Here is a 16,613-nt window from a genome sequence, read left to right as displayed (position 1 = left end):
AAGTGGTAATAAGCCATCTTCTTGCTGAAGTTTCTGCAATGAAGGTACTCTCAAAGTGTGCATCTCTTGATGTGTGTGGGTAAGGACTGCTTCATTATTTGAGGAATTGAGTGGACCCGAACAGCCCCTATGATGGAGGGAAAGCCGTTGCTGTAGGAGCTGAAAATGGTGGGGCCTGGGACCTGGAATTCACACTGAGGAAATCCTGTAGTGATGTTCTGCGGCTGATCTGACTGAACTTTATCCGTAAGCCACCTTCATTTTTGCTGGTATGACTCCATCCAGTGCAGTTTTCTTCCCTGGATTCCCACTGATTTCAATTTTACTAGGAGGCTTTGATGTCGTGCTCAGGTCAAATGTTGCACGAATGACACTGGATGGCTTGCTGTTACTTGATAGCACACACAACACAACTCACCTCTTGAGTGCATCCCAAAACCAGCCCAGCTCGTCCCCGCCTCCCTAACCTGTTCTTCCTCTCACCTATCCCCTCCTCCCACCTCAAGCCGCATCTCCATTTCCTACCGACTAACCTCATCCCGCCCCATTGACCTGTCCGTCCTCCCCGGACTGACCTATCCCCTCCCTACCTCCCCACCTATACTCGCCTCTTCAGGCTGCATCCCCACCCCTTTAACTTGTCTGTCTCCTCTCCACCTATCTTCTCCTCTCTCCATCTTTGATCCGCCTCCCCCCTTCTCCCTTTTTATTTCAGAACACTCACCCCATCCCCGTTTTCTGATGAAGGGTCTAGGCCCGAAACATCAGCTTTAGTGGTCCTAAGATGCTGCTTGACCCGCTGTGTTCATCCAGCTCCACACTTTGTTATCTCGGATGCTCCAGCATCTGCAGATCCCATTATCTCTCTCACCTCTAGAACTCAGCACTTTTGTTCACATATGGGCTATCACAATAATGACATCTGGAGCCAAATGGTCCCGATGGAACCCAAAATTAGCTAAGCTAGCAGCTTTGGCTGATGCTTGATTACGGAATAATTGGTTGGCTAAATTTAACCTGCTTTCTGTGGACAGAACGTGTTTGAGCAATTTAATACATTGCTAGTTAATGTCAATGTTGAAACTGTACTGGATAGTTTGGGTGGAGGCATGGCTCATTCTGGATCATGTGACTTAAACTACTGTTCTTGTCAAAGCCCGCGGCTTTTGCTGTTTTCACTACCATCGACCGTTTTCTGATAACACATGCAGATTCAGAATGATCTGAAATTGTCATATCTGATCATGTGGACTTCAGGACAAGGCCAAGATGATCAACCACTTAACACTTCTGGACGAAGATTAAGGTTAAAAATGTCTCAGTTTTGTCTTTGTACATATGTGCTGGGTTTTGTCATCATTGAGAATGGGGATTTTCAGGAAACGTCCTCCTTCTGTTCCCTGTTAAATTACTACGCAATACTGGATGTGGCACGGTTGCAGATCTTTAATTTTGGTCATGGGATTTACTTTGATCTGTCTGCATGCTACTTCAGTCAGGGATATATGGGGCAATAAGGTTGGATTTTGATGGAATACACTCTTGCTGTGCTGATGGTTCACAGCACCTCACGGATGCCTGGTTTTGAAATATCAATTCCATTCTCTACCTGTTTTGCATGATGGCAACACAATGGAAGGTGTCTTCAGTGTGATAACAAAACTTCATTTCTAAATAACAAAGTGTGGAGCTGGATGAACACAGCAGGCCAAGCAGCATCTCAGGAGCACAAAAATTGATGTTTCGGGCCTAGACCCTTCATCAGAAACGCCAGCTCTTGTGCTCCTAAGATGTTGCTTGGCCTGCTGTGTTCATCCTGCTCCACACATTATTATCTTGGATCCTCCAGCGTCTGCAGTTCCCATTATCTCTCTTCATTTCTAAATAAACTTTGCAGTGACCACTCCACCATCAGTGTTGACTGATGCATTTATATAGCACATAACGTAATGCAATATTTCCAACTTGCTAAATAGGACTGCAGTCTGACCACTATGTCCTTCAGGATTCCAACAGCTTAGTACCTCTTGGGTGCTCTGTTCCCTTCATTCCTCAATCTGTACTTCCTGATACTGCAACAGGAACAATAGGTACAAGGTCAGTTATAAAAGAACTGCAGGGTATTACAATATTCCTGCAGCCACTTGGAACACAGTAACATTTCTTGAATGTAAATAAGTGAAGATGTATTCATTTCAAGAACATATGGAATACATACTCCCCCAATATCTTCCAATTGTCTTTCACAAATATGCTATTTAAGAGGAGATTTGGAGAATCAATTTTCTCCCCAAGTCTCATTCCTCCTACATGCACTGAATTGACTGTGGCTGAGGTACAGTTCCAGGGGAACTAAAGGATCTCTGGTGCTCTCTTCCAGCAGATTATTCTTCAATATCAACTGAATAAAAAGGCAGAGTTCCATTTATATAGTACATTCAACATGACCCAGTTGGGGTTTACAACCAATTAAATAAGCTGAAACATTGCTACACTTATAACATGGCAAATGTAGCAGTAAATTTCCACATGAGGAACGAAATTTAACAGAGTTGACAGGGATGTCATTCACGTACTGGAAACCTGACAAGAGCCATGTTTGAGTGAGTGATAATGGGAACTGCAGATGCTGGAGAATCCAAGATAATAAAATGTGAGGCTGGATGAAGACAGCAGGCCAAGCAGCATCTCAGGAGCACAAAAGCTGACGTTTCGGGCCTAGAGCCATGTTTGCCTCCTTTGGCGAAGGCCCGAGATATTAGTGCAAATCAGGCATATAAGTAGACAGAACATCCCCACCTCGGGATCAAAGATTCTCAGGACAAATGTGTAGTCCTTCCACCCATTTCCGAGCTGCAACCAGAGATCAACAGCTCCTCCTTATCATCAGTACCTCTGAGGAGGCATTGGCAGCTGCTAGAAATATATCCACCAAAGGTCCAAAATCAGCGAGCAACCCAGGCTCAGGCTGAGTGAGGGCACAAGGGGCAGGGCAGGCAGGGGTCACATGGAGGAGTCATTAAAGAGACACAGCAGATGGTAAAGGGCAAGATGATGCTTTTCACCAGGCAGCCCCTTCCAAATGCCAAGTTCTTTATGAACATATGAACAAGGAATGGCCCCTTTGAGTCTGCTTCTTCATTTAATAAGATCAAGGTTGATCTGATTGCAAACTCAGACATTCTGCCTAACCTAATAACCTTTTACTCCCTTGCTTAATAAGATCTAATCACCTCTGCCTTAAAAACATTCCAAGACTCAGCTTTCTCCACTTTTCAGGAGGGTTCCAAAGATTCATGATGCTCAGAGAAAATAAAATGTTCCCACTCTGTATTTTAAACAGTGGCCTCTAGTACTTGATTCTCCCAAGAGAAATCTGCCTATTCAGCCTGTTACTCATCAGTTAACCTACCCATTCTACGCATCACTGTGGTAAACATCTGAACTTCTTCCAACAAATAAGGAGACCAATATTGTAAACAATGCTCCATAAGTGGTCCCACCAGTGCTATTTAGAACTCGAACAGAATCTGTCTACTTTTGCATTTAGGCAGATTGATTATGCAGAGTGAATGCCACCAGTAGCAGAACAAGGCACTTAATTGGGTATTAATTACACAATCAGAGGTTTCAATTGGCATCAGATAAAGAAGGCTTTTCATGAATCGACGTGACCCAGACTTAATTTGGGCAGAGCTGGGAAGCTCATCCAAAAGCCCAGGCAATAAAATAAGACACCCCACTTCTTTTCACGGTCCTGGGACATTCCAAAGTACTTTTGCAATTGATTCTGAGCAAGGGTGACTGGACCTGAAATGTTAACTCTGTTTCTTCCTTCTTAGATGCTGTCAGACCTGCTGAGCTTTTCCAGCAACTTTGTTTTTGTTCCTGATTTACACATCCGCAGTTCTTTCGGTTTTTACTTAAAATCATTGTTGTCATGTGACTGTTGCACGTCTGCATTCTGTACAGACAATGGAACTTAGCTGGTTACATGTATTATTTTCAGACAAAAGCAGTCATCATTAAAGTATCTTGTACACAAGAGCAATAGAACGGCTGAAGCTCCACTTCAGGATGTGTGCACATGTGAAATGAAGATCCTAGAACATTGATTATCACACTTGTGGGTCAATAATTGATGACAAACAAAAACAGCATCACGTCCCATGAACAGTTAGGCACCACCACAATGGCCAGTCGCTACAGCAGCTAGGCAACACATATCAATGCTGAAAACAACCCAAAATGCCACTTGGTAGCCTCTCATACAACATTCGTGACAGAATCTGTTGTTCAAGGATTGGCTTGTCCAGCCAACAGCAAATGTGTTCCAAATGAAAACACCTATCTGAAACCAACTGTTGGCTGCATATCCATCATCTTTCACAGATGGAAGAATGCCAACAGATGATGATTGATATAGGAGGCAAAGCAGAGGAGGCCAGGCCATTGAAAGAGATGAAGCAAAATGAGAAAAAGTTATTTACTTGCCCAAGTAAAAAACTCATTTTCAATTTATCATGTTCAACAGTAGGAAGGTTTGCCAACAATTTGATAGTACTGTTTACACGCTATATTTAGAGGTTCTTATAGTAGTACCGCAATCCTATTTTGGCTTAACTATTACCTAATTACTCCTATAAATGCACACTGACAGCATACCATCAATAATAGGCTTAATGCAAAGAAGTGCCAAGGTAGTGTATGCATTATGGAATCATTGCCACTAATAGTTTTTTAATCACAATCTCCATCTGAACTGTTACAAGTAATACTAAAATAAGCATGACATTGTTCACTGGTTGCAATTTCACTCTTATAGAGGATGATGTGATGGTCATTTTATACTTTAGACACAAGGTGAATTTGAAAAGTAATTACATTTTTATAGTATTACATTTTCTATTTTAGAATATTTGACAAATTAAAAAATAATTTCACACTAAACAACTAAAGAAGTAGACCAATAAAAGGTTAAAAATTGTTCTTTTAATAAAAAGTCACAATTTTTATGAAAATCTCATATGGTCAGACTTAACCACTGCCACTTAACGAGGCAAAACAGCTCAAATGACTAAAGCAACAATTGATCCAATGGGCAATAAATACTTCTTACATATTATTATGTTTCAAGCTAGCCTGGAGAATAACATGTGCCACTGATGTGAGACAATGATAGGTTTTTTTTGCAATAATTCAATTTCACTGAATAGTGACAGCTACCATCCTAGGTCTGGGTCTACCATTTCTATTTCCGCTCTTTCCCGTCTTTATTCCCTCTTCCATCCTTGCCCCTACTATGCTTTCTTTTTTCTCTTCTCTCAGTTACTTTTCATTCGAAGACCCAAATTCTTCAACATCCACGGGTTTTTTCTGTTTGCCTGCCACTATCCCAGATTTTCCTCCCTCATAAATAACACAGCTTACCAAGATTCCCTCTTTCAGCATCCTTTGAAAAGTCCACTTCAACAGTCATTGCAATTTCCTTTAAGCAGCAATCCTAATTGCTGCTCTGTCTTCAGTATTCCCACTCCTCTCCTGAATGTACATTTGTTTATGAACAAGGTCCTTCCTACCTTGAGCACACTGTGAACATTCATATTGCTGGCCATCTTAAATGGAAACACAGCAGAGGGATGATGATACTTTTCCTTCTCTGGCTACACATTGATCCCACTTCCCATACTCAAACTGTTGCATCGGTGTGGAGCCCTTTTCACTAAATCACACCCTGATCGATCTCCTTATTCATCTGGCAATTTCTCATCCTTTAACTCTTTATAATGTAAAATCCTTGTGACTATCACCTGCACAAGTATCACACCAAATTTCACTGCCTGGAAGGGCATTAGAGGCATGAAACCTTATAACATTTAAAACATAGGATGTGCACTTGGAATGTTCAAAGCTATGGGCCAAGTTCTAGACAGTGGGATTGGTGTTGATAGGTTGACACAGACTCGATGGACTGAAAGGCCTCTTCTGTGCTGCATGACCCTGTGACTCAGAGATATCCCTTCTGCTTTCCTTCCTCAGTTTCTGCGGCAAGTAATTTCTTAGTCACAGTGATTTCAACCTCTATCAATTCTTCTTCATCTACCTGCTCTGAATTCATTACATTTCTTTCCTCTTGTTTCTTTCCCTTCGTATGAACTCTCCTACACATATTCACTAACTAGTCCTTGTCATTCTCATATGCTTTGCTCCTCCTATTGTTGACCATCACTGATAAGACCGTCTCTGACATCACTTGTTTCTATGTCCATCTCTGGAGGCAGATAAACTCTCCATGAGGTGATCTATCATATACTTTCAAATTCCTAGCAATATAACGTTTGGCACACAATGCTTTATGATACTTCTGCAGCTAATGATTTGCTAACTCAAATCTTCTGCATTACGTTTGATGTCTTTGTTTCCATTAAAACAATAGCTTTCCCTTTCATTTGAGTCATTCTTCACTGTGTACACCACCTCTCCACATTCTTCAGTTTAAAAGACACAGGTTTCAATGTTTATGGCAGACAACTTGGTGTAACCATATTTGGCTCTATTTAGTTTAAACATGCCAGATCTGGTTGTCTCATACAATGTATTATCAGGTACTCCCAAACATCATTAACATGATTTCCTCTTCAAAGATGATCTAGAAATGCAAACATTTCTCCATTTCTCTTCCTCACCAAAATAAATCATCTTAAACCATTCTATTCTGCCTTCTTCATCCTATCTCCAGAAGGTCCAGGAAGCTCATGGACTTTCTTTATCACAAAGTTTGAGATTGTGCATTCAGCTGCCACTGCTTCTTCCTCTTCCCTAATCCATTCAGTCTGACCTTCTCAAATGTTCCCCACTGCCCTTGCCCTGAACTCAGTCTTTCTCTCATCTCTTGCAATGTTGTCCGTGAGTCGATGTTGATTATGGGACCCACCTCTTGTTTCTCAATTCTACTCTGACCAAACTATTAACCAGCCAAATTCTCTTCCTGTGCCCCACATATTCTTAATGATTCCAGATCCTCGGGCATTGATTACCTCCATCCACCCTCTGCTTCAAATGTGCCATCATTTCCCTTTGTCAAAAAAAGCACACAACTTTGAAACCGCCATCACTACAATGTCCTTGCAAACAAGGGCCCAATTTTCAACTCCCCATTCCTCTCTGTATCAAAGATCTTGCCTTTCCCTCCCATAACTTTACCTCTCTTTCCCGCAAGTCAATGTTTGAATCCCTCCAATAAAATTCCCAGCCACAAAAATGAAGCCACCTTTATGAAAACCACTAATAACCTTTTTTGACGATAATAAATCATCACTTCTCATTCTCCATGACCTTGAGGCAGCCTTTGACACAGTTGACCACACCATCCTGCTTTGATACTTCACCTCTCTCATCCAGCCATGTGAATGTCCTTGCTTACATATATCCTCTTTGGCAAATCACACCCCGGGAATTATCTGTGATAGCTTCTCTTGTCATTTTCACATCTTGGTCCTTCCAAATTCTCATTTACTTGTTATCTTATGCAGCATCATCTGAAAATAATATCATCTCCATATGTGCAATGATACACAACACCAAATTGCGTAATCCTTCAAAAGGTCTCTAAATTATTAGGCTGCTTGTCCAACATTTACCACTAGATGAGCAGAAATTTCCTCAAACTAAATATTGGGAAGACTGCACCCACTAACTTTGTCCCTGTCACAATCTCCATTTCATGGCTATCAGCTATAGCCCTCACTGTGGCAACCGTCTAAGCTACACGAATCTGGTTTTCAACCTTAGCGCCATATTTAACCTTGATATGACCTTCTGACCTCATATCCATGCTATCACTAAGATCGCCTTTATCCATCTCTGTAATGTCACTAAAGATGCTCCTTCCTCAGTTCCTCCACTCCTGGAACACACATCCACTTATTATTCCCTAACCTTGATCAATCCATGCATTGCATGGTTGGTTTCCAATGTTCTACCCTCTGTAAACTTGGGGTCATCCCAAAACCTGTTCCAAATAATCTAACTTGTATGAAGTCCTATTCACGGAGTGCCCTTACACTCCCTAATCTACATTTTATTCCTGATCGATCAACACTTTGATGTTAAAAGCTCATCCTTGTTTCCAGATCCTTCCATGGTCTCAACTGTCTCTAAGTCTATGACCTCCCTTAGCCCCCTATAACCCTCTGGGATATCTGCACTCATTCAATCCTGGCCTCTTGATTATCACAATTTTAAATTCATCCATCACTGCTTGTTCTGCCTTCAACTGCCAAAGCTCTAATTTGTAAAATTTCATTACACATCTGTGCCTCACCACCTCACTTTCCTCTTTCAGACTCTCAAAGGCTACTTCTTCCGTCAAGTTTTTGAACTTCTGTCCAAATATATCCTCATGTGGATCAGTGCCAAATTTCATTCGGTAACACTACTGTGAAACACTGCAGCACATTTTTCTACTTTAAACACCTTATATAAATTGTTTTTGTGACTGTAATCATGATTTTATACTGTTTAACAATGTCACATGCTAATAAGTGTGGTCCTCCAAGGGCATTTTTTTTTTCAAACTTTGCATTGTCATTGTTCAGAAATGTTCTGGTCAGTAATCTTGTATGGGTGTTGCTAATATCACTAATTTCACAACTTTTAAGAATTCTGCAGCACATATGTAAATGTTTTGTATGTCTTTATTCGAGATAAACATGCTTAATTAAAATGCACAAGTCAAGAATGTGAGTCATACTTGGGTATCCTTGTTTCTACTACAACATTGTACTGGGTAGGAGCATGTTATAATAAGTGACAACTTATTTTGTTACTTTGGATGCTTGGGTCTATTGGATAGTCTTAATAAAGAGTAATTCATTCAAATTACTACATCTGCGCAGAACTGATAAACCACATTCATAACAATTCTTGGAGATTGTGGCCATCGGCCTTTCAGCTGTTTGTTCATAAGGAACAAAACCCACTTCATCAAAAAACTGTGTACAACAAGATGTGATGCGAGAGCATTGATAATATAACTCCCTAGATTTACAAACTACTGGTCTGTTCTGCATGTTGTTGAAAGAATGCCCAATTCACATCCTTCTCAAGAACAACTCCCAATTTTTTCGAAGATTCTTATGACAGGTCATTGACCTGAAATATTAACAACACTTCTGTTTCCACAGATGCAGCCAGCACTTTCAGCACTTTATTTTAATTTCGGATTTCCAGAATCTGCAGTATTTTCCTTTTGCCTTTAAACAGTGCTGGTTACAATGTAAAATGTCCCATGGCATTTCACGGCTATATTATCAAGTAAAATGTGATTCTAAGCCATGGTGTTTAAATGCTAGTAGATCTGAAAAAGTCAGTTTTTGAGAACATCTTAAAAGAAAGAAAGAAGTAGAGAGTCAACTAAGGCATTTCAGCATTCTTCAGCTGAAAGCAAAAGTTAACAATCGTCAAATTCACGACACTCAGTCTGCCTCCATTCTAGCATATGAAGCAAAAATATTATAAATCCCTGTTTTAATCTTTCTCCATCGTTTCTGCTGAATGTGTTAAAGGCTCTCAGGACCAAAACAATACTACTGTTTCAATGCTGAAAATAGACTGAGATGATTGCTTAAAACCTCATGATACCACTAGTAGTCCCAGGTGAAGGGTTTTGCTAGAATCAGACCGATCAGGTGGACTAGTTTTCTCTGCAATCTGTGAAGGCACTCTGTACACAAACAAACTGCCTGTGTCACGTACAGATTAACATAATAACTGAAATAGAAAGTCTAGGTGAGGCTGGAAATTGAGAATATAGATCTGAAAAGATCGTAGTGCCTGGGAAAAGGTTACTTGAAGATTGAGATGATGGGTCATTTTCAAAGTGTCCACCAGGTTTTAATCCTCTGCAATGCACTGCACAATGCAAGGAAATCAAGAGGTGGACTGAACAGAAGCATTTGGGGGCCAACCTAATCCTGAACTTAGCACAACTTGTTTTTCCAAGACAAAATCTGTATTTCTCCATCAACAAGAAAATTTGATACATTGTGCATTCATTTGAATATTTCTGTTGATCTCTTCAGAAAAATTGCGAAGTTATAGAGTTTTAGTCAATGAACAGTTCCATTGGTCCTTATATTTGTTATATTGTTCTAGTTTCAATTCAACACATTGTACATCACTGCACAAACATCAATCTGGTATATCAAAGGACCAGTTTTCCAGTGCCAAAGATATGTTCCCCAAATAAGGCCACCATTACATGCTCTACTTGTATTAGTAATAAGCCGCCAATTTTCACCCTGTAAATGTTTGTTTCAGTTGCTGGTAACTTTTGACAGGATGCAGGGAATAAGCAAGTGAAACAGGGTGTGTGGTGAAGATGTGTAGGAGTTTGAGATACACCCACTCTTTGAAGCAAATGTTAATTAATTTTATAGGTGTCAAAGCATCTTGGTTGTAGTTAGAACTATTTTTGTGTTGTTAATTTATCAAATAACCTGTCACATTAATTTAATCTGAATTACTTATATTATTTTTCTTTTACATTTCAAAATGACAAACACCCCACTCACACTGGCACATAAGTAAACACCTGTTTTTGAAGGGGTTTTCTTGAGCGTTGAGAAATCAACTTATGTGCAGATACCTAAAGTACTTATTTTACAAGCTAATCAATTTTTATTACTAGTATTATCAATGAAAATGTTATTAGAATACAATCAAACATTAAAGCACAAATTTCTAAAAACATCTTGCAGGTCAGGTAGCATCTAAATAAGAGAACAGAAGCATCTCCAGTTGAAATTTTATTAATCTGTTCTTCCCACAAGGACTGACTGAATTGTTAATACTCCCAACATTTACTGTTTCTGATTGATACCTAATATCTATAGTTTTTTAAATAAAGTTTATACATTGCTATGATCTGCCTGGACTGCTGGCAAAACGAAGTTTTTTCACTGTACTTAGGTACACGTGACTACGATAAACCACATCAAAATTAAACATTCAATATTGCTATTGCTTTTGCTTGTGCAACTGACTGAAGAATTTTGTTGAAGTATTTAAAAGAAAATTATACATCCAAAAAAATCTAAAAAAAAAGAAATTATGTAGCAGAAAAGTTAATGGGGCTCCAGTAACTGGCCCACTTAATCTCCCTTGAGTCAAGCTGCTTTTTTCTCATTTTGTGCTTTTGTCCCCCTCTAGATTGAAAAAGCTAATTGATCAAGAAAAGGCCTACCAAGTGAAAAAGGATCAAGAAAATGTCAAAAAAATTACAAAGCTAAAGGAAGAGCTTACCAAGCTGAAATCATTTGCATTGGTACTGGTAGATGAACAGCAACGGCTTTCAGAGCAACTTAACCAACAGAATCAAAAAGTTCAAGCTCTATCAGTCACTGTGCAGCAAGCTCAGGAGAAATTAACAGCCTCAGAGGAAAAGACAACAGAAGAAGAAAATAAAGTGTTTGCTCTTGAAATTGAGCTGCAAACCCAATCTAGTCAATTTTATCAAGAGCAGGAAACAATAATGGCCAAATTGACCAATGAGGAAAGTCAGAATCGACAGCTTCGTCTAAAACTCGCCACACTCAGCCGACAGATAGATGAACTGGAGGAGACTAATAAGTCACTGAAGAAAGCAGAAGAGGAACTGCAGGATTTAAGGGAAAAAATAAACAGAGGGGAATGTGGGAATTCCAGCTTGATGGCAGAAGTGGAAGAGCTGCGGAAGCGGGTGTTAGAAATGGAAGGAAAGGATGAGGAACTCTTAAAAATGGAGAAGCAGTGCAAGGATCTCAATAGAAAGATAGAAAAGGAAGAAAGCCACAGCAGGAACCTAAAAACTGAGGTAGAAAAATTAAAGAAGAGAATAATGGAATTGGAAAAATTAGAGGATGCCTTCAGTAAAAGTAAACAAGAATGTTATGTGCTTAAATGTAATCTAGAAAAAGAGAAGAATTTAACAAAGAAATTAGAAAATGAACTAGAAACCTTAAAAGTTAGAGTCAGGGAGCTTGAAGCAATTGAAAACAAGCTGGAGAAAACGGAATTAGCCATGAAGGAGGACCTAAGCAAGCTTAAAACATTAACTGTGATGTTGGTTGATGAAAGAAAAAACATGGCTGAGAAGATGAGACAAACAGAGGATAAATTTCAAAATGCAAATACCCAACTTCAAATAGAGGAAAATAAAGTTACAGTTGTGACAGAGAAACTAATTGAGGAAAGTAAAAAGGCACTCAAATCCAAAGCAGAATTGGAAGAGAAAACATACAGCTTGACCAAAGAAAGAGATGAGCTTAAAAAGAAGCTAAAAGTGGAGGAAGAGAGAGGAAATGATCTTCAGTCCAAGTCCAACCTCTTGAAGAAAAGACTCCAGTCTCTTGAAGCAATAGAAAAGGAGTATCTCAAAAACAAAGGAAAACAAGACTTTGAGAAATCTCCTAAACATATACAACAGGATAATAATAAAGTAAGAGAATTAACTTGTGAGGTTGAAAGACTTAAGCGCAAATTGAAAGATATGCAGGTTGTAGAAGATGATCTAATGAAGACAGAGGATGACTTTGACTTACTGGAGCATAGGTATTACAATGAACAACAGGAGGTAAAATTATTGTCAGGGGAGCTTGAGGCCGTGAAGAAGGAATTAGCCAGATATAAGCTTGTGGAAAAAGCTGAATCAAGCAATGAACAAAATCTGTTTGACAAACTCAGTGAGGAACAGGCAAAATCTAGCCATCTAACAAGAGAAGTGGAAGCCCTCAAAGACAAGATTCATGAATATATGGCAACAGAAGACTTACTATGTCATTTTAAAGCAGAACAGACATCACTGCAGAAAAAGCTGACTCAACAGGAAAACCGAAACAAAGAACTATCAAGAGAAACTGAAAGTCTTACCAAAGAACTGGAGAGATATAGACGGTTCAGCAAGAGTCTTAGACCTGGCATGAATGGCAGGAGATTAAGCGAATTACAGCTGTGCTCGAAAGAGATCCAAACTGATGCACTGGATAGTGAACCACCTGACTATAAGAGCCTTATTCCTTTAGAAAAAGCAGTTGTAAATGGAAAGATATGTACAGAGAGTGAAGAAACCGATTACAGTTCTCAAGGTGATCAATCCTTGCAAGTGAACTACAATTCATTAACAGTAAATAGTGTCAATAATAAAAAGTCATGGACACCATGGATGAAGAGCAAGGAAACGTGTGCACAAAATGGCAAAGCTGTAACCAAACATAATGGAAATCTGGTGCAGCCTGGTGAAATGGTGCTTACTCAGAAACCAGGCCAGCCTCTTCATATAAAAGTAATGCCAGACCATGGGCACAGCACAGCTACTCTTGAAATCACTAGCCCTACTTTAGAAAATTCATTCTCTTATACGAGTACAGCAGTCATCCCCAACTGTGGTGTTCCAAAGCAAAGAATAACCATTCTTCAAAATGCCTCAATCACACCTGTAAAGTCAAAGCCATCAGATGGGTACTCCACTCCAGAACGTGCCCTGACACCCCTTTCGAGGACTACAAAGCTGAAATCGAGAATTTCAGATTCATGTGGCTCAATGACTTCAGAAAGGACAATGTCACCAGTACAAATTGTTGCAGTAACTGCAAGCTCACCTGAACAAGCTCTGTGCACTGAACCAATGGAAGTTGCTACAGCTCATACAATCTTCAGAGTATCGCCTGAAAGAATACAAGGGCGTCAGATACAAAAGTCAAATACAAGTCCTAATGTAATTACAACTGAAGACAATAAAATCCATATTCACTTAGGTAATCCCCACATTCAAACAGCTATACCTGTCTCAAGACCAATGAGCCCATGCAGTTCAATCCAGGAGATCAGGACTCCAGCTATAACTAATGGGACACCAAATAAGTCAACCAGTAAAATCACCAGCAGTATTACTATTACACCAACAACCACTTCTGCCCCACGTCATGCACAAATTACAGTAAGTAATGTCTATAATTAATCTCCCTTCCCCACCCCAAGTCCCAGTGAAAAATAACAGTGCTCTTATTTTCCATATTAGAAGATCCACTTACATTTACCTGCATCTTCTGTTTTAATTTGAGACTGGTTTGTGCATGTCATGTATAAACCCTGCACCTAATCAACCTCCTCCTGGATTTGTGTGTTTAGTAAGACTGTGGGTACATACTATAACCTGTAACTCCTCAACATAAGAGACTTGTATTAAACAGTCAATCACCATTTAATCTGCACTGTATCAAAATGAAAAATTGTATTTGCTTCGAACATTAAAACAAGAAAAAAATTCAGATACAAATTGTAATAGAGATAAACAACTCACGAGTAACAGTAAACACTAGAATAAGTTTGTTGAGTTTCCATTTTTTTCCTCTTTTGCATGTTTACAAATATATTTCATTACTGGAAGAGGTACTTTTGAAATATGTTGTTCTGAAATTGTCTTAAATCATCTATTTGATTTTTTTGGAAATGGGAGCTGCTACAGATTGTTTCACTCCTGAATCCAATTTCAGTCACAGCTTTTGGAATAAACATTTCATCTGCTGACTGAGAATCGTATCCCAATCTCAGACCTTGAGAATATATTTTGGAGTAAAGCACATTGACAAGAATATTCAACACATTCACCCAAAATTCCTTCCTGCTTTTAAAAGAAAGCATTAACCAATTTCTTTTAAATGGATCAATGCTCTATTAAAATGCCAGAAGAGCTCAAAAACAAATACGGTAAGGATTCACATATAATCATCGCAATGTAAATTCAATGCTATAGTGATTAACAAAACAAAAATGTTCATAATGCAGGACAAACAATATCAGAATAACAAAAGGACAACTAGTGTGGAAATGAAAAAGAAATTAAATGGTTTAGAACGTGTGGGCTGTTGAGAGTGAGATTAAAACATATCATGGAACAGAATAAAGGGAGTGTTTAATACTTAATGTGGGAGAGCTTCATGCTTTCGTGATTTGCACAAAGACCTGAGAGAGTGATCCAGTTTTCAATATTAACATCCCACACATGTGGAAAACTTTACAAGCGAGACAGCCATTTAAAATTCTGAGACTGAACAGAACTGAATTTGATGATTAGAAAATCCATTAAATAAAGAAATGGGCAAAATGTACATGCTGAAAAATGAAGCTCAATAAACACTGAAACTCACAAAGTACATTGTATTCGATGAGCAAACTTATTGGTCTAGAATTTGCTGCAATAATAAAAGGTAAGTATGGCAGTGCTCAGTGTTGTTACTGGGGAAATCGAACAGCAAGTTCCGGCATTCTTGCATTCACAGCTAAAAGCAGAAATCTGGAATCTGTCAGTCAGGGATACAGTGTCCCCTCATGGTGTTTCCTGCTGCAGCCTTCAACAACAGAATCATCACCTCTTAGTCTGATTCCTTTCAAAGAAAACTAATTGCTGCAGTCTTTAAAAACACTATTAAATCTTATTTGTTTTGTTTCACTTCTCCTATAGTTTCATTTGTTTAACCCTAACAACTTTGCTTCTCGTACAATTATTTAAATGTATCTTACCCTGGCTGTTTTTACATTATGCTTTGTCTCAGGATTCTTCAATCTGATTATTAGTCTCCCTGCAGTGTGACTTAATCACATACATTCACAGAAATGTTTGCTAGAAATCTTGTTTTTCACTGCATGATCCCCGAAAGCCTGTCTTCCATTTACAAGGCACAAATCAGGAGTTTGATGGAATACTCCCAAACTGTCTTCATAATTGCAACACTCAAAGTACTCAACTCCCAGGAGTCAATTGTCACCACATCTACATTCAGTTCTAAAACTCAGAGCAGTATGTAACATTTACAAGATTCACTGTAAAAATCCACCAAGACTCTTTATATAGTATCTTCCAAACCCACTGCCATGACAATCTCGAAGGATAAGGGCAGCAGATACATGGTAAAAGCATCATCTGCAAGTTAGATTAGTTCACAGGTCGGCGCAACATCGAGGGCCAAAGGGCCTGTTCTGCGCTGTATTGTTCTATATTCTATGTTCCCCTCCAAGCCACTTGGAAATGTAGCATTATTCCTTCACAGTCAGCAATCAAAATCATGGAACTCTCTCCCTAACAGTACTGTGAGCATATCCATACCAAATGGACTGCAGCAGCTCAAGAAGGCAGCTCACCACCAACTTTTCAAGGCCAACTAGGTACCAGCAATAAATGCTGGCCTAGTCAGTGACATCCAGATCCCACTAATGATGAAAAATCCCCTACAGAAGCCAAAATTCAAAATGACTTTTTAAAAGAGTAAGTCTGTCCTCTGGAGCCCATTAAAGAAAGAGGCAGCTATGTTCCATGATGAATGAGGGGCGTAGCTGTTTTGCCACTGGCTGCAAATTCTCAGCAAATTTCTTTTATTATTCGAAAAAGAATGTGAAAACTAAACTGGATAGTTTCTGTAAATAGGTGTAATGATCACAATGTTTAATTAATGAGCATTTACTGCAATTCAGGTAGCACAGCAACTTTGTGATAATGAGAACTGCAGATGCTGGAGAATCCAAGATAACAAAGTGTGAAGCTGGATGAACACAACAGGCCAAGCAGCATTTTAGGATCA

General features: G+C 39.2%; 2 protein-coding genes across 6 annotated transcripts in view; one reads left to right on the top strand and one right to left on the bottom strand.

Moving 5' to 3' along the window:
- cmss1 (cms1 ribosomal small subunit homolog) overlaps positions 1 to 16,613 on the bottom strand; it is a 323,071-nt gene that overhangs the window by 273,197 nt on the left and 33,261 nt on the right. The window contains exon 2 of one of the 3 annotated variants that reach the window (XM_059650228.1): positions 13,638 to 13,703. The exons of the other annotated variants lie outside the window; for them this stretch is intronic. Within the exon in view, the coding sequence (XP_059506211.1) occupies positions 13,638 to 13,684 (47 nt within the window). The 5' untranslated portion in view covers positions 13,685 to 13,703. The remainder of the gene's footprint in view (positions 1 to 13,637; positions 13,704 to 16,613) is intronic. 3 annotated transcript variants of the gene reach the window in all.
- The window catches only part of filip1l (filamin A interacting protein 1-like), a 245,810-nt gene that overhangs the window by 208,566 nt on the left and 20,631 nt on the right, over positions 1 to 16,613 (top strand). For all 3 annotated transcript variants that reach the window (XM_048540835.2, XM_048540834.2, XM_048540827.2), the window contains one exon: positions 11,212 to 13,975. In XM_048540835.2, the coding sequence (XP_048396792.2) occupies positions 11,212 to 13,975 (2,764 nt within the window). The remainder of the gene's footprint in view (positions 1 to 11,211; positions 13,976 to 16,613) is intronic.

The sequence above is a fragment of the Stegostoma tigrinum genome, chromosome 12 (assembly GCF_030684315.1).
Source record: "Stegostoma tigrinum isolate sSteTig4 chromosome 12, sSteTig4.hap1, whole genome shotgun sequence".
Lineage (NCBI taxonomy): Eukaryota > Metazoa > Chordata > Chondrichthyes > Orectolobiformes > Stegostomatidae > Stegostoma > Stegostoma tigrinum.
The sequence above is the reverse complement of the archived record's forward strand: the minus strand, read 5'-3'. Positions and strand labels throughout refer to the sequence as shown.